Source organism: Cotesia typhae, unplaced genomic scaffold, assembly GCF_013202065.1.
Source record: "Cotesia typhae breed Kobodo isofemale line unplaced genomic scaffold, CoteBio_Ctyphae scaffold_152, whole genome shotgun sequence".
NCBI lineage: Eukaryota > Metazoa > Arthropoda > Insecta > Hymenoptera > Braconidae > Cotesia > Cotesia typhae.
In genome coordinates, this window is record NW_027423776.1 from 8,856,575 (window position 1) to 8,882,950 (window position 26,376).

Below are 26,376 nucleotides of genomic sequence, written 5' to 3' on the forward strand. Positions count from 1 at the left end.
TTATTGAAATTCATTCATTAGTAAAAAATCAGTGCATTTTTTTTTTGCCAATAACACTTGATAAATGTTTAATTAAAAAAAAAAAAAATTTAATACCAGAACTCACTGATTTATTCATCAAAAAATTCATTTTAGTATTAAATCTGTACGATTGAAATAACGGATTGTTAAATAAATATTTTTATAAGATAGAAAAAACTTTAATTAATAAATAAATTCCATTAAATTAAATTAAAAAAAAAAAAAGTCAAAATAAAATATCATTGGCTCGCCAAAAATTGCGGCAATTGGCATGAAAATTCAGTTAAAAATTTCCTACCACGAAATGAAATCTTACGACATCAAATACGGATATTGAATGGCATTAATATTTAGTGTTAGGGTAAACGTTGAAATTTTCTGTCTGAGAATGGAAGTAGAATGGGTAGGTAGGCATGTGTATAAAGTGAGAAAATAGAGTAAGCTAAATAAAGAGTAGTCGCATAAAGGGTAAAAATAAAAAGTAGTGGTTTAATGCCGGAGCCAGCATACCAGCTAGCAGCACAAGTAGTATTCAGAAGTGGTTAGAGAGCTATCGTAAAAGTTAATAAGCTCTATTACACGGAGAAAATATCTCCGGGTCGTAGGTAAACGAAACAGAAATTAGCCACGAGCTTTTGCGAAAACTGAATATCCCATAGAGCTAGAGACGACTGAATGCTTAACTAAGGCTATTCAACTAACCGGGAAAAGCTAAATCTACTATACAGACAATGGAATGTCTTTTATTCTATTTTATTATTTGTTGTTCCTGGTTTTGTGCTATTATGATCTACTTTTTATCTGCTGCACAATAAAACATTAAAACGGATATTATAAGCTGTTGTAATTTTTTAATTTTTCATTAGAGCATTGTTTGCGTTTCTCTAAATGAAAAGGCAAAAAAAAAAAAAAATTATTGATTTAATAAAAATATCTTTTTCAAGAAAATTATTTTGTAAATAATTTTTAAAATAGCAAAAAAAAAAATAAATTTTTTTCAAAGCAATCATGGACTGGGTTCGAGCCTTAGTGTCAGACGCAATGCTTTAATTTTTTTTTTTTTTTTTTAAACATTTTATTATAATGTAAAGTTAAAAAATAGTTTTATCAAAAATCACAACAGCAAAGCGGACAATTGACAGGTAGTTGAAAATAACAAAGCTGTTTGCTGTTAATTAATATTTCTTCTTGCGCGTCAGTTGAAAATTGTTATAAAAAATTCTCCTTGTAGCTTATCATAAACATAAAAGCTTAATATTACATAAACCGGTTAGATATTTAATTTAAAGTCAAAGAAATTTTTCATCGCAAGCTTAAATAAATAAAATCAGATTTTTTTTTTTTTTTTTTTTTTTATTTGAAAGAAAAAAATTTCCTTAGTGACTAGAAAAGTAAATATAGTGTAGAAGCGCTGTAAGAAGATGTATATTACATGTTATACGTCTATCTTATTTAAAAGAGTAAACAGGGCAGACTAACTAGCCCAAAGGCAAAAAATCTGAATAAAATTTATAAAAAAATAAGAGTAACGTTTTTTTTAAACACTAAAGTAATGCTCAAAGTACAAAAAAGGTAAAGGGCGAAAAGTACTTTCAGCTTACGCGAGTATGCAGAATTACATGAATACGCTTGCAGAAAAAATGAAAAAAAAAAATTTCCGTTTTAATTATGCAAATTTTTTATTTACATTTTTAAAAATTATCAAAGGCGTTCATTATTCCAAAGGATATTTTTTTGGGCTTAATAAAAAAACGCTGCTTTGAACTATTTTATTTGATAATGATAAAAAATTTGATTAATTTTATAAATATCACGATATGATTATGAATTATGATTTTGAGGCGCGCGTATGCTCGAGTTTAAAACGCACGCAGAATTCACGAGTATGCCATCATGAGTATGAGTAATTCTCCATAAGTTTAGTTACGTGACGCACGGCACCCCGAATTAATTTAGCCACCGCGAGTTTTGTAATTAATATATAATGAGGCTCATACTATCTGTAATTTATTTCTGTTAAATGACAAGCTTTGTCATACCCTCATTATCACATCTCAATAAGCCGACAGCAAACTAAAATTCATTTTATTAATTTTAATTATTATTACATATACTAATTATATTTATGTGATTGTTATTTACGCTGTTTTATTACGTGTAATTCGTTGAATTTTAGCTTTTCAATTATTTCCTCATTTTACACTAATTATCATCTCGAGGAATTATTGATGTGGATTATAATTATTTAAATATTTTATGTTATTAATTAGGAACGTATTAAAATAGCGTGTAATAAATTTTTGAATATTATCGTGGTAATTATTGCTAATTATTACGGAATTTAAGTCGGTAAAGTGTGTTAATTATTTATTTCTGTACATTTTTAATTTTTTGTTATCAAAATCAAAATTAGGTAATTAAATAAAATTATTATGGTTAAAATTTAAATTAATAAGTTTTATACATTGATCAAAAAATTATTTTAAATGAAAAAAAAATTTTTAACCACTCGTGGAAAAATTTCATATTTTATTTATTTATTTATTTTATATGTTTATTTATTTCACGTGTTTATTTGTTGATTTTATTTATTTCTATATTTATTTTATATATTTATTTATTTTATTTATTTATTCGCGTACAAAATTCTACAGAGATGTGTAAACTTCTGTGCGTAGAGCCAATACAAATAAAAATTCAAAACAAACACTTGCTATGCTTATAATCATTGATAATACATAGCAAAGCCAACAATAAGTGCAAAAAAATTTTTTTTAACAATTTCTTACAACAATTAAAATTAAAAAAAATTTTTTTTAGTTTGTTAAATGATTTAATTGACACACAATACGAAACTTTTTCGATAAATTTATTTATAATGATTGTTGTATACCAATCGAATCGTTTTTGCATTCCCTACAAGATTCTAAGGCCAAACAATTGATTAGTTTATTTGTTTTTAGAAATTTAGAATTTTTTATTCTACTAATTTTTATTTTTTTTCATGATTTATTTCGTCAAAAATCAAACGATGTTAAGATCAAAATTATTTCAGTTGATAAAGTTTAATTGTTGTTAATAAAAAAATAAAAAACATTTACAGTTTTTTTTATATATTTATACATCGATGAATGTTTTTATTACCCACGGGTACATTCTATGGTAAAATCGATAAACTATTTAAAAATAGATCAGACTTTTATTAAAACTAAAAACAAGGGTATGATATGAATTTTCGATTACGGAAGCAGAAAAACCAAAAAGTAATCAAATATTTTTTATTAAAATTTTATTAAACTCAGTAGAATTATTTATTGACAAATTTTTTTTTTCTTCTCCGTGATTGATGAAAGGATGATTTTTTTAACCGTAAAATAGTGTTGATTTATTTCCACCGGATATGAAAAGCGCTTGCGTAAATTACAAATACTGTATCAAAGGATATACGCCAGTGAACACTCATTACCCGGTTTGCGTGCTGTACATATATTTGCGCGTATGTAAAAGAAAATCAAACCATTCTTGTGAATACTTTAAAAATAAAAGTAAAAAGCTTGAAATTCATTAACTGACTGTCAGCAAACAAACGTAAAACTAAATACTTCTTTAGATTCACAAATATTTGTTTAATTCTCTCTGGCGACATTAAAAAGATAAATTTTTTTTTTTCTGATTGATGTTTACTCTTTTCAGATACGATCTCATGGTTGGGGTAGTCCGGACAGAGTCATATTTTTCGCTGACCTCTGACGACTCCCTGTATGGATTGGAGGCTGATCGTCGTACGAAAATATTGCGCGAGTTTGTTAGAAATACGTACACATACCACCAACCGGAAATATTAGCGACTATTATTAATGAGTATACTGATTGGGAAAGACCTGTACAACATCCTGCAAGTATTAGGTAAATTATTTCATAATTACTTTGATTGATTATAATTACTGTTAATATCATAACTATTTTGCGATAGAAATAATTTTAAAAAATAATAAATAATAATAACAAAAAAAATTCTTAATTTATAATTATAAAATAAATTTTAAAAAATAAATAAATGACAATAACAATAATAATAATAATAATAATAATAATCTACAAAGTTCGAATTTTAATTACCGGCAAACGAACTTTTATACAGTACCAGTTAACTCTTCTCGCGATTCATTTCAAAGTGACGCTCTTATTCACTCTCAAGCTCTCCATGAGCATCAATTAAATTGAAAAACTTTTTCATCTAGCATCACCGGGACTTTATACTTTTATATATTATTATTATTATCATTTTTTATTGTTATTATTATTATAATCATTATTCACTCTATTTATTTAGCCGTTTTTATTATCGCTATTCGAAAGCAATCATGTGAATTAATTACCAGGAACAATAATCAATTGTCGTGTAATTAAATTGCCATTTATCGGGCATTCACAATCATTTATCGATAATTGACATTAATTGTAAATATAATGATACAATGAATAGTGATACCGGATTAATTTATTTTATTTTATTTATTTATTTCAGAGACGAAACTCTAGAAGCGTTGGGTGACGCGAATACAATAGCACCAGCAACTAAAACCGTCGATCTTCACAGTCAATCTCACAGAAATTCTTATTTGTATGTTTTTGATTATCAAACTAAATTTGGAGATTATGTCCAGGTATTTATAATTGTTTATTAAATTAATATTTAAAATATTTATTTTTTACTTAATTGGAAATTTTTTTAGAAAAAAATTCAAGACGATTTTTAATCAATATAATTTTTTTTTTTTTTTTTTTTTCAATTTATAAACTTTAAAACATACCCGACATTGTAGAAAAATGTTTACTCTCTTCAACAGTTTCCTCAACCTCAAAAACCGACGTAACCTCCGCGTCTAACTAACCAGAAGATTATAAATAACTTAGAAAAGCTTTTACTCAATAAGGATTTAAAATAAAAAAATACTTCGCTAGTTTTTTATTTGCAAATTATGAAAATAAAGTTACATCAGTTTATAATTAAGTTAACGTGACTTGTGCGCTCAAATGTAAAAGAATAGTTGTAAAACAACTTCTAGATTAGTTTCGGTCATAAAAATATAAAAAATTCAATATTTCTTCCCTCAAATCGGCGTACAAAAATCAATAAACGCAGTTTCAATAATTAGATGGTAATTTCACAAATTTTGGAATTTGTTTAAAATTAATCTACTAATTACTCGCCGTTGGAATTAATAATTCATTCAATTATCTTGAATCGCCCGGAAAATTATTATTGTAAAGATTTTCAATTAATCAACTAAAATTAATTAAGCAATCAGAATATTTTATATTGATCATTTAAAATTAAATTGTTTTGCATTAATCATTTGAAATAAATTATTTCAAATTATCGACGGACTATTTAATTATAATTAATATTGATTTCAATTAATTGTTGAAAATTAAATTGACATCATAAAACATGAAAAAATTTTTCTATTAATTTAGGAAAAGCTACGTGATTAAATATTATAAATAAAAAAAATTAATTATTACAAAAAAAAAAAATTATTGAACCAAGAAAATTATTTTAAAATCAAATAAAATTTTTCTCAAATCAAGAAAAGTTTCTTAATTGAAGAATTTTTTTCTCTAATCAAGTTTTAGTGTATCAAAGCTTTAAAAGGCACAAATTTGGATCAAAAAATTTTCAATTACGCTAAATTTAACTATAAAAAATCCATTTTGTTATATAAATACAGAGAAAAAAATTTTTCTCACTCTTTTAATAACACAATAATATAATGTTACACTGAAAGAAATTTTCTTCATAAACTACCTTTTATTTATTATCATTCTTGAAATAAAAATTCATTTATTTTATAGTAGACTATTTCTCGGTAGATTACGATAAAATTTGTTAAAAAAAAAAAAAAAAAAAAATTATCTCACTTCCCAACAATTGATTAGGTCGTATATGTTCCAAAATTACCGTGAATTGACCGATAATTATTAAAGAAAATTTATTTCAGTGTACCAATTAACAATCAAAAGAACCAAAAAAAAAAAAAGTTTTATTTTGGACTTAAAATAATTAAGTACAATTTGAATTCTTCGGAGAATAGATTCCTCAAAGCATCCTACTAATTTCCCGGGTAATTTCCTAGTTTCCTACGATATGCCGGAAGGTTGAAGATCGCAATACGTTGGGCGCCAATCCCAACCTTTGCAACACTGGGATAACGCAGACCCGTAATTCATATTGCTATCTGATCGCCAAAGTTTCCAGGATAGTGGGACAAGAAAGAGCAAAAGGGAAGGGGGAGATTTCTCCATACATACATGCATACATAGACACATACATATAACAATATAACACACATGGACAGGAGAATGGGGGGTCAATCCAAGTATCGACCTCACTCAAAATTAATTAACCAAGACTATTAACTGAATCAAGCAAAGTCACGTGCGGAATCTAACAAAGTATAAATATATGCATGTATATATTTAATTACCAAGTTATTTACGTATTTAATTTAATCTACATCGTCTTGGCTTTGTTGTTCCTTACATCTTGATAATATAAACATGTTTATATACTAATGTATATGTAATGCAGTAAACCGCAATAAAGCCAACAACCCGGATTCACTGGATGTTGAACGTATAACATATTCAGCTAAAACTGAAACTCTGTCTTACTTTGTCTGTAGAATTTAATGAGCGCATCTCTTCTTGGAGATGCGGAATAAAGGTATCAGAAATATTTACCCGGGATCTTACTCTGATCTCTGCGGATAGAATCCACGATGCGAATCCACCCTTACAGCAGAGATTTAAGAAATTTAATCCTTGAAGAAAATTGTACAATAACTAAACCGGGAGAGCATACAGCTCTCAGATTAATTAATTCTATTTTCCAGTACCAGATTTAATATTCTCCTCTTTTCTCTTCTTTTTTGCAATCCATTCACTTAATCATTCTTATTGTTACTTATTCATTCGTTTTACATTTTACTTGAGATAAAAATGGAGATCAAGATCTACATCTTGTGCTTTTTGGTAGCTGCATTTTTACTATTTTAAATACGCGAGCTTAAAACCTGCGTAGACAACCTTCTTTATAAATGTAATGTTAAGTTAAAGCGGATCAAATTTTATCCTCTTTGTACGTTTAACTGCTATGGAAACTTTGAAGTATCAACTCTTTTATTGCTAAGCCCTTTTAATATTTCAGAAGATATAATTAAATTTTCAGATGTTTCTTGTGCTTTTGAAAATATCTTGTAAGTCTTGCCGTAAAAAAAAAAAAAAAAAAAAAAACTCTTCGAGTCAGGAGTCAGAAATATTTTATTTTGAGTGACGTCACATATTGCCGCTCAACGCAGCATGAGTGTGAAGGACAGCGACATGAAGTACATTAGTTGGAGAGAGAGGTCTAATACAGCTATCTACTTTTTCGCACAATTTTTACATTATCTTAATAAATAATCATTTTATCAAAAAAATCATAGATATCTTTTTTATGTATTTTGAAGTCACGAAAATTTTTTCCTGAATATATTATCCTGTGAAATTAACCGTTCGAGAGTTATTACCGTTTAAACAATTCAATTGTTTATAAATTTTGTTTGCACTCGAATTTGAAAAAAATTCTTGCAAGTTCGGATTTCCCATCTAAAAATCTAGATAATTTCGCTGAAAAATTTTGCGGACACTATTTTGCATACGGCATACCCTATCCAGCCGATGGACTAAATGCTTTTCTCCGTGAAATGTGTGGTGGAAAAGAGATAAGAAAGAAATTATCGAATAGAATCATGTAGGCCTACACCGTTATGGCGCGTTACCTTTTCGCCACTGCGGCTCTTGACAATTCGAATTTATTTTACTATTCTTAAAATCAAGCTACGACCCTGATAGCCACCTTACCTATAACTTACTGTCAATCTACGTCCGCAATTTGAAGCAAACTTGACGGAAAGAGTTGGCAAAGCGAGCGATTACCTATTAGTTACCTATAACTTACTCTGCAAATAGACGTCAAAACTTGCTGTACAAGTATTTCCTTCAAATTGTAGTAAAGTTGAAAGGAAATTTAACTACAAGTTTGATTGTTAACTTGTATTCAAGTTGCGGCCGTAGATTTCTGTCAATTTGCTTACAACTGTTGTTGAGTGAAGAATTACCGCCAACTTGATGTATAACTTAACCGTAACTGCTGGAAGTCAACACTTACTGAGAAAGCGCTGGCTATCAGGGGAATTATCAAATAAAGAAAAATTTCCGATTATCGACTACGGTAAAGAAAAATTCCTAACATGAATTCCACTGACAAATTTTCAGTCATGAATTATTGTTGAATTGACTATGCTTAAAAAAAATAATATTTATCGAAAAAAATAATCATAAGACGATAAATTTTTTAATAAAGATAATCGGTAATAAAATAATTTTTTTAGAAATAAAATTTCTTTTGAATCAATTAATTTCTTTTCTCAGTGTCCATTTATGGGATTTGATCAAAATCACTCAAATTTACTTAAATTAAATAAAAAAAAATGACAAAACATTGTGCCCGACGCTTAGGATCGAACTCAGAGAATCTTGAGGACCAGCTGAGCCGTCACCGCCGCGCCAGACGGTCAATGTGTACGGAGGAAATTTTTTAAATTGTACATAAAGTACAGAGAAGGCACAGCAAAGACTAATTATTTGATTCATATTTATGAGAGTCTGTTCAATAATTGAAGAACTATTATAAAAACTCATGATAATATTTTTTTAGTTTTAGCTTCACATTAATATGAAATGAAATTTGAATAATAAGCAATTTGAAAAAAAATTTTTTTAATGTCAAGCTAAAACTAAAAAAATATTATCATGAGTTTTTATAATAGTTCTTTAATTATTGAACAAACTCTCATAAATATGAATTAAATAATTAGCCTTTGCTGTGCCTTCTCTGTACTTTATGTACAATTTAAAAAATTTCCTCCGTACACATTGACCGTCTGGCGCGGCGGTGACGGCTCAGCTGGTCCTCAAGATTCTCTGAGTTCGATCCTAAGCGTCGGGCACAATGTTTTGTCATTTTTTTTTATTTAATTTAAGTAAATTTGAGTGATTTTGATCAAATCCCATAAATGGACACTGAGAAAAGAAATTAATTGATTCAAGAGAAATTTTATTTCTAAAAAAATTATTATATTACCGATTATCTTTATTAAAATATTTATCGTCTTATAATTATTTTTTCAATTTAATCTAATCAAATGCTATCAGAAAAATTTTTTTAAATCTTTACACTTTTTACAAAATTAAAATTTATTATTAAATCATTAAAAAAAAATATTTTTAAATTAATTTAAACATAATTTTCTTAAAATTATTTTGTAGCCGGTTGTCTTTATTCAAGAATGTTTTATTTTGAAATTTTTTTTTTTTAACGAAGAAAAATTTTAAGTCAGAAAATCAATAATAGTACATTTATAAAAATGTAATTTTTTGGTTTTTGAAATAGTAAATTTTAACAAAAAATTTATTATTTTTAAATAAATATTTATTTAATTAATAATATTTAATTTAATATGAAATAAAATTTTAATAATAAGCAATTTGAAAAAAAATTTTTTTAACCCTTAACGGCCACACGGGGTGACTAGTCACCCCAGGCTTAAGAAAAGTGGAATTAGAGGTCTTAAACCGTTCAAATAAATACAACAAACGCCATCGGCCGGTGACAGACATGTGTGAGATGTAACTTTACTACATAGTAAGCCAAAGAAATGCATGGTGGCGTTGTGAGCGCTCGTTTTATCGGCCTGGGGTAACTAGTAGCCCCAGTGTGGCCATAACCGCAGTTCAGTCACGATATTTTTTTTATTTTTATCAACTTATTTCAGTGTCAATCGATAAAATAAAGGTAAGTTTTATATTTTTTAGTAACAAAAAAATTTTTTTCATCTCAGTTGTAATAAAATCTAGTCTATTTATGTAAAATATGAATTATTTATCGATTAAATCTTGAGTACGTTCATTGTATGGAAACATGTGGAGTCTAGGTTATGAAAATATGACATATATATATATACTTAGTTCCATAAACATACAAAATTTTAATGAATTTTTCATTTCCTTCAGATGTACAATTTTCGGACGAGAACTCAGCGGAAAGAGTTACTCGATGAAAATTTTGACAAAGATTCTGATTGTGAACAGCAATCTAACACGGATTCAGAACAGGATGTATCAGACGCGAGTGATTCTCAAATCGATTATTCCGACGAAGAAGACGAATAAGATGCAGTTGTAAATGCACGGGCTTCAGAATCTCGCAAACGCAAAACAAGTACAGATCTAAATGAATCTTCTTCCAAATCTCGTCGAGGTGGTCGCCCATCGACTAAATTATACGGTAAAAATAGATTTGCCTGGGAAACGAAGTCGGCTGAACGAAGGTCAGATCGTGTCACTGCAAATGAAGTTCCGTATGAAGCAAGCTTGGCAGATGATGCGGTAAATCTGGATTCTCTAGAGGATTTTTGGGATCTCTTGTTCAATCAAGAAATTATTGAAATAATCGTCAATAACACGAATGAGAAAATCGAGGAGGTGTGTGCTTCACTGGTTGCTGAAGAGTCTAGACCTACCACCATCACACTAACGCTTTTGAAATTAGAGCTTACATCGGTGTCTTATACTATGCTGGCTTACGGAAGGCTTGCCATGTAGATAACAACATGCTCTGGGATAAAAAAAACGGAATCTACTTCTACAGAAGTGTCTTTCCTCGAATGAGGTTTGAGTTTCTTCAATCTTGTCTGCGTTTCGATACCAAAGAAAATAGAGATCCTGATGACCGATTTTCACCCATCAGAAATATTTGGTCCATTTTCATCAACAACTGCACCAAGTATTATTATCCCAGTAGTAAATGTACTGTCGACGAACAATTACTCGGATTTAGGGGCCGGTGTGTATTTCGGATGTACATCAAATCGAAACCAGACAAGTACGGACTAAAATTGTTAACTCTCAACGACGCTTCGACTGCCTATTTGATTCACGCTATACCGTATCTAGGTAAAAACGCAACGATTTCTAATCCCCAGAAATTACCTAGCGGAGAGTACTTTTTCGAAGCCGTAACGGCTCCAATTCACGGCACTAATCGCTCGGTGACGTGCGATAATTGGTTCACCACTGTGCCTCTGTTGACCAGAATGTTAGATGAACCTTTCAAAATGTTTTTGACTGGAACTATCAGGAAGAATAAACGAGAGATTCCTCTGGAGATGAAGGTAGCGTCGAAGAACCCTCTTGAAACAAAGTTTTGTCATACCAAAAACATAACTTTGCTTTCCTATACACCGAAGAAGAACAAAATCGTATATTAAATTAAATTAAATATTATTAATTAAATAAATATTTATTTAAAAATAATAAATTTTTATTTTTATCTTAAATTAGTAAGAATTAAAAATAATAAATTTTTTGTTAAAATTTACTATTTCAAAAACCAAAAAATTACATTTTTATAAATGTACTATTATTGATTTTCTGACTTAAAATTTTTCTTCGTTAAAAAAAAAAAATTTCAAAATAAAACATTCTTGAATAAAGACAACCGGCTACAAAATAATTTTAAGAAAATTATGTTTAAATTAATTTAAAAATATTTTTTTTTAATGATTTAATAATAAATTTTAATTTTGTAAAAAGTGTAAAGATTTAAAAAAATTTTTCTGATAGCATTTGATTAGATTAAATTGAAAAAATAATTATAAGACGATAAATATTTTAATAAAGATAATCGGTAATATAATAATTTTTTTAGAAATAAAATTTCTCTTGAATCAATTAATTTCTTTTCTCAGTGTCCATTTATGGGATTTGATCAAAATCACTCAAATTTACTTAAATTAAATAAAAAAAAATGACAAAACATTGTGCCCGACGTTTAGGATCGAACTCAGAGAATCTTGAGGACCAGCTGAGCCGTCACCGCCGCGCCAGACGGTCAATGTGTACGGAGGAAATTTTTTAAATTGTACATAAAGTACAGAGAAGGCACAGCAAAGACTAATTATTTGATTCATATTTATGAGAGTCTGTTCAATAATTGAAGAACTATTATAAAAACTCATGATAATATTTTTTTAGTTTTAGCTTGACATTAAAAAAATTTTTTTTCAAATTGCTTATTATTCAAATTTTATTTCATATTAAATTAAATATTATTAATTAAATAAATATTTATTTAAAAATAATAAATTTTTATTTTTATCTTAAATTAGTAAGAATTAAAAATAATAAATTTTTTGTTAAAATTTACTATTTCAAAAACCAAAAAATTACATTTTTATAAATGTACTATTATTGATTTTCTGACTTAATTTTTCTTCGTTAAAAAAAAAAATTTCAAAATAAAACATTCTTGAATAAAGACAACCGGCTACAAAATAATTTTAAGAAAATTATGTTTAAATTAATTTAAAAATATTTTTTTTTAATGATTTAATACTAATAATAATAAATTTTAATTTTGTAAAAAGTGTGAAGATTTAAAAAAATTTTTCTGATGGTATTTGATTATAGATTAGATTGAAAAAAGAGCTAAATTTCCATTGCTCGCTATCGCAAAAATCAAACCACTTCAATCAATATTGGATTATAAAAAAAATCTTACCCGAAACTATAATATTTGCCGTGCGCAAAAATAATATAGTTTCTACAAACTCTAGTTCGGATCAACGTGGTGCTACACGGAACAGCAATTTGTAGTTTTTTCGTACGGGTTTACTCTCGTTCAGGGTAATTTATATAGCAATCGATAGAAGAATATTTACTCTGAAATTCTCTCAGTGAATAAATTTATTATTGCGAACACCGTGTTAGTGTTCTCAAGCTGTCAAATATTGAAGATTAAAACAAAAATATTGATCCGGAAAATTTTTTATTTTTGAGTTGATTTAATAAACATGCATGCTTATTTAATTGAGAAGATTTGTATGTATACTCACTTGGATTTAATTAATTCAAGGTCTAATTTATTCAAATAATAAATTTATGTTTCCAAGTATTATCCATAATTAAATCTGACGTTGAATTAAATTGTATTCATCCTTTCAAATTAACATCAAAGCATTATGCAATTGATTTATTAAGGTAGTACTGTCGGTTAGAGAGTTACTGCTCAGACTTTAATGAAACTTGACATATTGGGAGATTTTAATGAGGAAGGAAGCCACCTGAAATTTTAAAAAGCTATACAGAGAACCAACAAAAAATAATTAATATTAGACCTTTTCAGTATTGACAAATATTGTCAAAAAATAAAATTTTTTTTGTTTCTTTTTTTACATATCAACTTCGTTATTTATAAAATATTAATTCATACAATAATTAAGAGGAGGAAAAATTTTTGATGGGTATATTTTTATTTCAAAAGGAATTTTTAAAGTTAAATTTAGCAAAAATGTCTTAATTTAAATTTATATCTTTTTTGGGTTTGCTATTTTTTTTTTTTTTAATAAATTAATTTTTTTGATAAATTAATCGTCTAAATAATTGAGAGAATATGCAAAATTTATGACGTGCATATTTTTATTTCATAAGAAAGTTTTGTCTCATCAAAAAAGTCTAAATTTGTGAACTAAAATTGAAGTAAATTTTTTATATCGAGTTTTTCGAGGAATTTTTAATAGTTTGTTGGTTCTATAATTTTTTCCATGACATTTTTAATTAAATAATTGAAAATTGATCTTGTAATAAAAATAATTTATTTAAAATTTACTTTGAAGGATTAAAAATATAATTTTGAGACTAAAAATATCAAAAAATAATTAATCCAATGTTATTTTATTCACAATTTGTAATTCTCGGCAGCTTTATCATGACTGCAGATTGCTAGTTATTATTATTATCATTAAGATTATTAAATAACAAGGTAAACTCACCACATTATGTTTTAAAGTTTCAGTGATGCCGTTTCACTGTTTATGATTTATAAGACAATCTCCGTTACAGTGAGAGTTATTTATTTATTTAAATTTTGTTGTTCACAGCGACTGGGGTGTATCCACGGTGAGGAACTTCCATACTTCTTCGGAGCTCCATTAGTAGGTGGTTTAGCTCACTGGCCTAAGAATTATACAAGGGCAGAGATAACGTTGTCTGAAAGTGTTATATTATATCTCACAAACTTCGCTCGTACCGGGTAAGTACATAAAATATTAAGTAAAGTATACCTGCTTTAAATGTTGTTGATCTCATCTTCCTCCTGCTGCTGCTGCTACTCGGTACCACTAAAATGTAAACATTTATCCAACGTTATGAGTTATGTTAATATTATTTTTATAGAATAAATTACTTTTGTAATAATAATGATAACTGTTATGCTAAATTGTATTATTAAATTTAAATTAATATTAAATTGCTGTTTTATTGAAACGGCAAGTTTTTTTAGACGGCTCAAAATTATTCATTTTTTTATAGACGATAAAAAAATCATATAATTTTCAAGTTTTAATGTCATTTTATTGTGATACTGAAATTAGCAACATTTTATTTTAATAAAAAAAAAATTTTTATCAGTACGATAAAAAAATTAGGACTCCGAGAAATATTTAATATTTTAATTTTCCCTTTCATCAGTATACTTTCAATATTTTATATTTTCAAAATTAAATTTTTTACAATTTCTAAAGCAAATTTTCTCTTTATTTTTTTTTTTTTTTTTTTTTTTGAAGTTATTTAATAAAATTATTTTTATTTTACAGGAATCCCAACGAAGGAACTCCGGATACTGGCCCAGGAGGCACTCGTCCTGAGCGGACCAAATTAAAAAATATACTCTGGACGGCTTATGAAGCCACACATAAAAACTATCTCAATATAGGTAATTATCTTGCTCTGCAAAGTGAAAATAAAAATTTTATTCTAACTTGCAACCAATTATAATAAACTTGGATAATTTATTTTTGATTTTTAGACACAAAACCAAAGTTAAAAAATCATTACCGGGCGCACAGGTTGTCTTTCTGGTTAAACCTAGTACCGGATCTTCACAAGCCGGGCGGGGATGACGTTCCGCGCTCTCATCATCTGTTAGATGCTGAGCAGGTAAAAGTAAATGAATTTTTTTTTTTTTTATTTTTTAATACTTTCTTATTAAATTTATTAAATTATTGATATTGATACAAGAATTTTTATTGATAGAATTCTAGAGATAATTTATTAATTTCCTTGAAATATTGTTTGAAGAAATCATTTTTTACATTATTTCGTTTGATCAAAAATTTTGTCTGATTAAAAAAATAATAAACTTGATCTAAAGAAGAAAAATCTTTATACTAAGAAAATTTTCTTGATTTTAAAAAATTTTACTTAATTAAAAAATTTTTCTTCTTTATTCAAGATGAAATATTTCTTCAAACTAATTTTTTATTGAAATTCTTTCATATTTTTTATTAAAAATAAAATTAAGAAGCAAAATATTGAATTGAAAAATATTTTATGCTAAAGAAGAAATGAAAAAAAAATTAAATTCTTTAAAAAAATCAATTTTTTATGGAAAAAAAAAAAAAAAAAAAAAACTGACAGTTAAATAATATTAATTAAAAATTTAATATCAATTAAATTAAAATTTTTTTTGATAATTAACAAAAATTAATTTACAATTTAATAAAAAAAGTATTTAAAAATAAATTTAAACCACAAAAAGCACCGAAAATAAATGAATAATAAATGTAAAATTGTGTGTAGGTCCCACCGCGATTTATACAAAGGATACCAACAACAACAAAACTAACAACGGTTGAAATAACAACCGAACGCGTACCAAACACAACAACGAGCTCATCAAACGAATTAACGCTCGAAGAAACAACACCGCAGCCTGAGGACGGTTTCGCGGCGTACTCCACCGCACTCAGTGTGACAATAGCCATTGGTTGCAGTTTATTAATACTAAACGTGTTAATATTCGCCGGTGTTTACTACCAGCGGGACAAAAACCAGCACCACTGCCCGAAAAAGCGGCAAGAAAACGGGCAGATGCCCAACAACATCTGCGGAGAGCTGGAGACAAAACCGTCAGACCGTCACCACATCCAGCACATGCCGCCTCCAGATTTTGCAGACCTGCAAAACAACTCCTGTCTCGTGCCTATGCCGCCTCCTCCGCCAAAAAACACAAAGTCCGCGAAGCCCCAGGTGGGCCAAAATTTGATAATGAGCCCCAATCAGCTTCAGCAGGAGAACATGCCCATGTCTGCGGTAGGAACGCTGAAGAAAGGGCAAAACCACCAGCAGATAATGGAAGAACTGAGGGTCTGACTTTAGGACAACAGCTCTTCGAGCTGTTCTCGGATCATCTCGACTTCTTCATTCTACGGATGATTGAAAAGTATATTAATAATTAATAAATAAACAATTGATTAAGAAAATTAATGTTTACCTCGCGAACAATTTGAGGATAAATTCTTATACTGCCAGAGGACATTTTAGAACAAATGGCCTTTAATCCTTTTATATGGATCCACAATAATCCTCTATTCGTACTCTGACACTACGAATAATTAATGAAAAATTTTTTTCATCCTGCCACGTTATTTGTGGACATATACAGAATCGTATAAATATATATATGAATATAAATTTATAAATACAGATATAAAAATGAATATAAATGCATCCGTAGATTGCGTGGCTGCAATTAAAATTTTAAATGTTGTTCAGCTCGCGGCGACTACTTTGTACAGTTATTTATTATAAATGTAACATTTGGTAGTGATTTTATTTTTTTTTTTTTTTTTTTTTTTTTTAACATCGGTCCACGCTGTGTGTGTGAATATTGATTAATTATTTATGATAAATAAGTAATGAGTGAATTATTGTAGTTTTAAGTTTTACATTGTAAGGTAATTTTAATAATACGAATGCTTGCTAGCAGAAATATCAATGAGCAAATGAATTTTAATTAGATTTCTTCTTTTTTATTAAATTTTGTTGGTAAATTTTTTAGTTGGTAAAAATATCCAAAGAAAAAATGACCAATGACAATTATTTAATTTTTTTAATTTTTTTTTTTTTTTTTTTTTTTTTTTTTAAAGAAGAAATATTTAAAATAATTTTTAAATATTATTTTATTGATTATATTTGTCACAATATTATTATTAACGCTTCGATATTTTCATCCAGTGACGGTGATATTTTAATTAATTAATTAATTAAATATATGAAGAGTTTATTGTTAATATTTAAATTATTGTAATTATAAATAAAATAAATTAGAGGTGAATATTGTTAAATATTAAAAATTTAACGGGTTAAATCTGGATTAAATTATATTATTGTAATTATTACTATCGAGAAAGTAATTGTATTTATTATTTATAAGCACTGGATGTGCCATGCTCAAAAATTAAAGAAGAAATTAATTTTTAATTAACAAATATTATTTATTAATTATAATAATAATTTAAAATAGAATGTGCTTGAAGAGAAGAAAGGTGAAGATTTTTTTTAGTGAGATAAAAATAAACGGTAGTATTGATCTCAATGAAGAAAACTCTGAGCGGCACATTCATATTGTACTTGATGAAGGATGTTTTTATTATTATTATTATTATTATTGTTTTTTTTTTAGCTGATGATTTTTATTTTAACAATAGACTACTGTAAATAACAAAGGAAGAACAAAGACTAAGTGGATAATAATAATTCACAGAGAATGTGTGTAAAACAAAATTAGGGTATACTTTGTAAAATACATTATATATAAATGAAGAAGAACGAAAATATTAATAAATGGGATAAAATTAAGTAATATTAAATTTAATAATAAATAGTTAGAATTTAATTGAGTGAGCGGTGAGGTATATAAGTAAAGTATTAAGTTTAAATATAAATAAACGAATAAGGAAATGAAAATGAGGACAGTTTTAAATTTGTATATAATTGATATTATTATTATTAAGTACGTAATACTTATCAAATTATATTGTTTCAGTATTTATGATTATGGAAAATAAATAAATGGTTTTTTTTTAATCAATAAATTGTAAATTTAAAAATGGTATTTGTGTTTTTTATTTGTAGTTAGTTTTTTTGTTTTTGATTTTATCCGTAATTATAAGAAGAAATATAAAATTTCTTCACAAATAAACAACAATGTATACAGATACATTTTTTTTATTTATAAATTATACATGATACTTAAATTAGAAAATTTTTTTCAAATTTTTATAAATAAATTATAATAAAATAAATATTTTTTTTAATATACTTTTATAATTTTTTTTTAATTTCATGTAGAATTTTTTTCACAATAAAATAATTTATTTATTGTGAAAATCGGAAAAAAATTGTCAAAAATTTTGTTTTCATAAAATTAATAGAAATTTGAAAATTTTTAGATTTTTTTTTATTAAAAAAAAAGTTGAAAAAAATGTACATGTAGAAAAAGTTTAAAAATTAAACACGTAATTTAAAAAAAAAAATTTTTTTTCATTACACGGAAAGAACAAGATGATACTGAATATAATCGCAGATTATACTGAGTATAATCTAGATTATAATGAGTATAATCCAGATATCACTCAGTATAATCTAAAAATTTTTTTAGCTACTATCTGAAATTTTTTTTCGCCACAGATATCACTGAGTATAATCTGGGATAATATCCAGTGTCATCTTGTTCTTTCCGTCTACTAGTTAAATTATAAAAAAAAAGAACTAAAAATATTAAAAGTGTTAATATTATTAATTAACACAAAAAATTTTATATAGAGTCACAAGTACTGATTTTAGGATAAAATTTATAAAATTACTAAAAAAAAAAAATAAATTAAAAGAAGATAAGGTAAGAAGAAAATATCCTAAAAAATTTATAATCATCAATATCTATTTTATTGCACCAAAATACATTTACTTTTAATTTCAGTTGCATGTAGTGTCACAATCATGGCTGTGTGTTTAAGTACACATACAAATTGATATAAGTTCAATCAATAAAAGTCAATATAAGCAATAGAAAAGAGCATTAGAGCCCGTGAACACAAAACAGTTGTGATTGTTGAGTCCTTATTTTTATAAATTATTTCGTTAAAGCCTGCTATGGCCGCCAAAAATACATTGTTGTAAAAGCCAATGAATGCAACCGCAATTTCAGTTTTATTTTTATCTTTATAATATATCATACTAGTTTACAAACCCCGCCAATCAATGTCCAATTAATATCTTCCCTTCGCTATAAATAAGTCTCAAAACTTAAATTACACTCGTTCAAATTCAATCAATACTCTACAATAAATATACAAAAAATAATATTGAACATAAAATTATATTCTTCTCGGTTTCTTCACCGCTTCAATTAATTTAAAATTTATTAAATAATTATAATAAAAAAATTATTTTTTTCATAGAAAATTCCAATCCTTAATTAACACATAATTAATAATAAATAATTAATAACAATTCTCATTGCTCTACTGTCCTTTACTCTACATTATTCGGGTGATTAATGATAATTAATGATGTAGCATTAAAATTGTGCATGCGGAATAAATATTAGTTAACAAGTCGATCACTTTATTCGAATGTGTATTTTATTTTTATTGATATTAATATTGATAATTATTGTTGTTTTTATTGGTATATAATTCCGCACAATTTTAAATGCATAGGCAGATTAAATTCGCAAAAAATTCGTAGCATTTTTTTTTTTTTTTTTTTTTAAATATCTTAGCGTAGAATCACCATCGGCCATACACTTTTACATATTTATTTTTAATTCGTTATTAAAGTTGATAAAAAATTCGCCCACTTTGGCTCTACATTTAATCATTGATACATCAAACTTATTTTATTAGTTTAATCGTTATTTATGTTAAGTACTTTTAATTATGCCCGAGTTGTTCAGTAGCTCAAAATCTATTTATCTAATTCTAAATAATTATTTTTTACACTGAAAATAGCAGATTTTTTTTTAACAGTTTTTTTTTTAATAATAAAAAAATTTACTCGCTTTAAAAAGACGGTCGAAAATAAAATCATTCCGACAAAATGGCCGACGCAAAAATCACTTTTTCGGTAAAAAATACACAATAAAAAATTTTGCGTCAAAAAAATTTATGTTAAAAATTTTTGTATTAAATATTTAACAATTTTTTAATTTTTTTTTTAACAAATAAATTTGTTCCAAAAAATTATTTTTAAAAAATTGCATTTGTAGTTTTCTTAAATTTCTAAATCTCAATTTTTTTTATAAATTTTTTTTGCCATAATTTATTTGTTACAAAATTTCTTAAAATTATCAATTATCTGCTAAGTTAATTTTCATTAATAATTTTATGTGTAAATTTAACATTTATTGTGTTAAATTAACACAAAAAAGTGTGAAATATTTAACATAAAAATTTTTAATACAAAAATTTTTAACACAAAATTTTTAACACAAAATTTTTTACTGTGTAAAATATGCATTAAAATTAAATTATTTAAAATCTTTCTTGTATAAAAAATTTTTTAGTAAAATTAAAAACAGAAAATTTTTAATTATTTATTATTTAATTAAATTTATTAAATATCTGCTTTTTTCAGTATAATTTATTTTTTTTCATTCATATTTAAGGTGATGGCGTGATGAAGGTACGAAAAACATTCAGTCTCTTAATTTAAACAATTAAGTTGTTATTATTATTATTATTATAATTATTATTATACTTATTGATGTTAGTTTAATTTTTTTAACTGCCAGTGATCAAAATCTAAAGCGTTCATTTTACAATTAAATATTTTATTTATATATTTTTAATAAATAACGCCGAACCACAGCATTTATTTTAATTTGCGTGCCACCGAGTTGACATAATAAATTTTATAAAATTATTGTTAGAAGCGCAGACAATAAAAAAAAAAAAAAGAATTGAATCTATAAAAATAATACTTCGAGACAATTGAATTTTATTTTAATATAAATGCAGTTTTGTGTGTATATTTGATTTGTTTTCCTAAAAGTCATAACAGTAAACTGAATTAAACTTTATAATCAAATTGCATTGCAAATGTTTACGATTGTTTTGGAAAATAAAATAAAAAATAAAAAAATGTATTTTTTTATTTTATTCTCTGGCGTTCTAACAAAAAAAAAATATATCACAGTGCTTGTTTATAAACTTTCCAATCAGCAAAAAAAAAAACGTACCTAGGTAATTTTTTATTTAATTATATTTTACTACTAATTAAATAAGAGTAACAAGCACAAATGGAATATATTTTGTTAATCTATTTTTACTACTATATTTAAAATTAATTTATGCATTAGTTTTGGTTTAATTAAATGCGCGTTCATTTCATTAATTTGAAATGAAGCTTAAGGATATTGAATAATTACTACTATTAAAAAAAAAAAAAAAAAAAAAAAAAAATTATGTATATAAATTTTAGTAGTTTAAATAATTAATTTTATAAAATATTACACAAGCTTCTAAATTAATTTTAAATATCCTTAAGCTATAATTAACAAATTTTTTTTTTATAAATTAATAAATGCTTGTTCTATTTTTTTTTTTAAATGTTCTTTTATTTTTTTATTTTATTCACAAATCAAATAATTAAAAATTATTTTTTTAAAATGAAGAAATTTAATTTTTATTAGATAGAATAAATAGAAAAAATTAAAGAACATTTTTTACAAAAAGTAAATAATTGCGGGCTAGATAAATTTAAAAAAAAATTATAAAAATGCGTATTAATTGAAGTAATTCTTCCTAGCAAATACATCCACCTTCTCCTTCGCCCTCCGCTCCATTCTGCATTGTCGATTGATTCTGCAAATCAACAGCTGTTTCGATAGTTAAGGTATTCATATAATGATAATCATTTTTAATAATTATTATGCAATATAAATAATCAAATTTTCTCGATTTCACAACTTTAAACATATCTCAGTAAAAAACGGGACGGAATTATTCTCATGACTCTTTAAACTGTAATGAAAAAATAAAAATAAATAAAATAAAGGATTTATTAAAATAAAATACCAAACTAAAGCCTATCTTTTAAATTATTTTAATAGAAATAATATGATTACAATATAATAAAAATAACAAAAGTGACATGAAGTATGACATTAAATATCCTAAATAAATGATTTTTCTACATTATATGTTTTATCCGCTTCCCAATTAAATATTATTTACAATTGAGAATAAATTAATAATTATTTATTACCATTAATACAATAAATTTTTTTAATCGCGTAATCATTTTTTTTTTAATGATTTAAAAACATGATTTTTTTTTTTAAGTATTATTTTTGTTAAATTATTAGATTATTACGAAATTACTAAAAAGTTCTTGGAACAAAAAAAATTTTTTTACATTTTTTTATTGCTATTTTTTCTCGATAAATTTATTATTTTGAAATTATAAATTGCTTTTAATTTTAATGAAAGTGGTACAAAAATTGTAAATTTATAAAAAGCTACCGAGTGTGTTAATATTACGCTCAAGTTACCGCGATATAAATTAAACAGTAATTTAATAATTTAAATTAAAATTAAAATATAAATATATCTGTATGTATAATTTATAAATATGTATTAATAATAATTAATAATTAGTGCCTTGTTGATGAGTAAAAAATAAAAATACCAAGTCATAAGCAGTATGTAATAAATAATTCTGTGATGATGAACACGAGCAATTATCATTGGTAAAAAAAAAATAAATCTGTTATTGTAATTGTAATTATAATATCAATAACATTAGAGTCAATGAGCAATTTACACAAATATGTGCACCACTTATTAAAACATACTGAAACATTGTATCAATCATTTATATTTACTGTTATATATATTATATTATTTTTATTATTATTATTATTACTTATTTATGATAATTATTAATTTTACGATCGAACAGATCCTTGATGCACCGATTATTAATAATTATTAGTTAAATTTTGTTGTTTAATAATTTAAATTAAATTTAATCTGATTGCCTGTCTAGTACATTTATGACATCTTGATTTAGCATAAACAATTGCTCTCGGAGGCTTTGAGCTCAATTGGTGTGTCCTTGAGAACTACTTCTTGCACTACAGAATTGTTAAAAAAATCAATTAAGGAAAAGATGAAAAATAAATTAAATTAATTTAAATAATTGAAATAATTATAATACAAATTAATTAAAATAAATTTAATTAAATTAAGTGATAAGTAAAATTAAATGATAAGTAGTAAAATTTCATGTGTTTTTTTAGTGTGTATATTAAAAAATAAAGGATACTGTCTTCTGGAGGTTTATTCTCAGTGGAATCCATGCCAGGTAGAGCGGCGGCAACTCTTCTAAATAACTAATCAAATATTTATTTTTTTTAATTATAGCATACATTATTTTCTTATGTAATTTTAAGTTTTTATTTTATCAGGTGATTTTATCTCAATACAATAAAATGTTAGTCACAGTTAAAATATTTCTTTGGATACTTTAAACGTGTGAATTAAATAAAATTTTAAGTTCGGTTTGATACTACTTTAAAAGTTGTAATTATAATTTTTTTTTTCTAGTGCTTGAAATAAAAGTTTAGAGATTTTTTGTGTTTGTTAACAAATGAATTTTACGGCTCAAGTGTAATTTTTAAAGCGTCGACAGAAATAATAAAATTGTATTTAGTTCACGAGGAAATCAATAATTTAATTACAGATTATTTTTTAAGACTCATGAATTTTTTAAAAGTACTCCAAGAATATTTTAACTTTAAATAAAAATATAGAATTTACTTAAACTATTTTTATGTAACATAAAAATTTGATGTGTGATAAAATACCCGATAAAAATAAATATATGATAAGAGTATTTTAAACATTTTAAGTAACTAGAAAAATTATATATATACTGAGTATCCATATATTAATAAATAAAGTGTCTAATTAATAGTAATTAATTTAATCATCTTTAAAAAATATGATATTGAAAGTAGAATATTTTTTGTGGTTTTAAAAAATTTTTAAATTTATCTTTATCAGATACTTTCTATTTAACTTAAGCAGCCATTAAACTTTCTTAATTGGTTCACTTTGAATAGAAAAGTTTTCGGATGTCTACTTTCTCTTTTTAAAAAATTACCTATCATTACTACATTAAAATTACAACCAAAATCTAATATTACAAATTTAAACTAACATAATTTAAGAATGACTAGCAGTTTTAAAATTTTAAATCGCTCTACTTTTAAAACAATAATTTACATAAAATATAATTAATTTAATACAACTTAAAATTTGACTCTAATTATAAGCCTAGAAAAAAATAATAAAAATATTTTTTTGACTACTTTCAATATCATGAAATAAAAAATATTACAATGAAAATTATTATAACAGACATCTGACAATTTTATGATTTTTTTATAGAAAAAATTATTTTAAAAAAATATTAAAAAAATTTGACATATAGAAAATTTTTTTAAAATATTTTTTTAGTTGTTATTTAACTAAAGACAAAAGTTTTTAAATTGTCAAAAATCTGCTGATTGCAGCGTCATTGATTAAAATACAATAAGCTATAAGCTATAAATTTTTGTGATAAAAAAAAAAATAATAAGTACCTGTTTAACATTATATCCTGCCTTAGCACTAGTTTCGATGAACATAACATTTAATTCCTTAGCTTTACGTTCACCATCTTCAGTAGAAACTTGCCGTTTATCACTTAAATCCGTCTTGTTGCCAACAAGCATGATAATAACATCACTGCCCCGCTCTGTCCGCACATCATCAATCCACTTGGATGTTTGATGAAATGAATTCGCGTCTGGCAAATAAAACTCATGCTTAAGTAACGTATCATAACTCATAATTCATAAATCGACGTTCTAATTAGCAAATTGTCTAACTCCAAATTGTCTTTAGAGAATCTTTTATTTGTACAAAAAAAAACAATTAGTTAAAAATTTATTATCACTTAAAAAAAATTTATAATTGGGTTATTGCTACATCAAAATGTTAAAAAAATCACCCTCTAAAAAATAAGGAGTTAGACAATCGAAATAAGAAATTATTGTTAATTTGTTATAATAAAAATAAAAAAAAAAAAAAAAAAAAAAAAAAAAAGCAAATATAAACTTACTGGTGATATCATAAACTACAACGGCCACCGTAGAATCCCTAATGTAACTAGGGATCAGCGAACGGAATCTTTCCTGACCCGCGGTGTCCCATAATTGCAGTCTAACTGTTCTGTCCTCCAAGTACATAGTTTTGCTCAAGAAGTCTATTCCTATCGTAGCCTGAAAAAATAATATTGTTAATTTTATTTTATTGAATTCCATCAGGTATTCCAACTGTAATTTATTCATTGATATATTATCATATTTATTTGATATATATACCTGATAAGTATTGTCAAAACTGTCATACATGAACCGTGTTATAAGAGAAGTTTTTCCAACTGAAAAAAAAAAAAAAATATAATTGTATTTTTAATTAATAAAAATTAAAATAAAAATAAAAATTAAATTAAATTAAAAATAAAAATAATGAAAATTAACTTATCAGATAGTTAATAATTTTAATAATTTTTGTAACAAATAAATTATGACAACTTTAATGTTATGTAAAAATGAAAAAAAAATAGTTTAAAATTGACAGAAAAAAAATGTAAGAATAAAAAAAGCACGAGAGAGATAAAATACGAGACAGCCTTTAAGTGATATCGATTTATAACCTCGAACAAAATATTAAAAATTTAGACTAGTTAAAATATATCTATGACACAAAATAATGTAGGGTTAAATTAACTTTAAGGGTTAATTTATGGTAATTAATTTGCATGGATAAAAAAATAATTTTGTAAATAAATGTATATATATTGTGAAAGGAAATTTACCACTTTGTTCACCAAGAAACACAAGCTTGAATTTCCGCAACGGGTTACCAAAATCACCCGACGACGACATTGTTTAATTGTTATTATTGCTCACGATAAATAATGTGTTGTTATTGATAAAACAATATTTAAATAAATAAGTTATTAATTGTAAAGTGTAAGTATTGTTATTGTGTTAATATACATCAAATAATGAGAATTATTCTCGGGGCTATTTGACAGTTCCTTGACACACACACACGACCACTCCTCTTTCTCTTTTTCTCTCGATCTCAACAGCTTTGCTCGTTCGCAGCCGCCACGTTTGACTGGGAAGTGACGTCATTCGTGCCTCCAACTTTGAATCTCCATGTTTCAGACTTGCGACACTTGTTTAAGTTTTATTATTATATTTATTGTTTTAGTACTGTCAATACAGCGGTTAAATTATTTTTTTTTAAATTAAATTTTTATAAAATTTTTGACAAACTAATTATT

General features: G+C 25.4%; 3 protein-coding genes across 5 annotated transcripts in view; 2 read left to right on the plus strand and 1 right to left on the minus strand.

Annotated features, from left to right (window-relative positions):
• The window catches only part of Nlg3 (Neuroligin 3), a 156,097-nt gene extending 138,073 nt beyond the window's left edge, over nt 1-18,024 (plus strand). The window contains exons 7-12 of one of the 2 annotated variants that reach the window (XM_074255842.1): nt 3,715-3,927; nt 4,550-4,688; nt 14,067-14,218; nt 14,781-14,899; nt 14,993-15,129; nt 15,766-18,024. In XM_074255842.1, the coding sequence (XP_074111943.1) occupies nt 3,715-3,927; nt 4,550-4,688; nt 14,067-14,218; nt 14,781-14,899; nt 14,993-15,129; nt 15,766-16,338 (1,333 nt within the window). In that variant the 3' untranslated portion in view covers nt 16,339-18,024. The remainder of the gene's footprint in view (nt 1-3,714; nt 3,928-4,549; nt 4,689-14,066; nt 14,219-14,780; nt 14,900-14,992; nt 15,130-15,765) is intronic. The other variant, XM_074255843.1, reaches the window with a different exon arrangement.
• On the plus strand, nt 10,141-11,446 carry LOC141535859 (uncharacterized). Its single transcript, XM_074256019.1, is given in 3 exon segments — nt 10,141-10,258; nt 10,301-10,728; nt 10,731-11,446. Coding segments are annotated over 3 exon segments (1,212 nt in total). The 3' UTR covers nt 11,397-11,446.
• Nucleotides 18,025-21,712: 3,688 nt separating the features above from the next.
• Nucleotides 21,713-26,179, minus strand: Rab6 (RAS oncogene family member Rab6). 2 transcript variants are annotated; one of them, XM_074255793.1, is made up of 6 exons: nt 25,900-26,179; nt 25,403-25,461; nt 25,141-25,300; nt 24,620-24,825; nt 23,299-23,365; nt 21,713-21,847 (listed from the first exon to the last, which is right to left on the minus strand). In XM_074255793.1, exons 1-6 carry the CDS (start codon nt 25,967-25,969, stop codon nt 21,774-21,776), a joined length of 636 nt encoding a protein of 211 aa, XP_074111894.1. In that variant the 5' UTR covers nt 25,970-26,179; the 3' UTR covers nt 21,713-21,773. The 2 variants fall into 2 exon arrangements, with proteins under 2 accessions (XP_074111894.1, XP_074111895.1); XM_074255794.1 differs by lacking the exon at nt 21,713-21,847 and adding an exon at nt 22,917-23,107 and having other exon boundaries at nt 25,900-26,173.
• Between the last annotated feature and the right edge of the window lie 197 nt (nt 26,180-26,376).

Bases quoted from the DNA above. Each gene is read 5' to 3' on its own strand.
- Rab6 (XM_074255793.1), bottom strand. From the start codon at position 25,969: ATGTCGTCGTCGGGTGATTTTGGTAACCCGTTGCGGAAATTCAAGCTT. The intron at 23,366-24,619 runs GTACTTATTATT...ATATTTGATTAG, and splicing joins CAGGATATAATGTTAAACAG to TTATTTAGAAGAGTTGCCGC. The intron at 21,848-23,298 runs GTATCCTTTATT...CTATCGAAACAG, and splicing joins GAATAAACCTCCAGAAGACA to CTGTTGATTTGCAGAATCAA.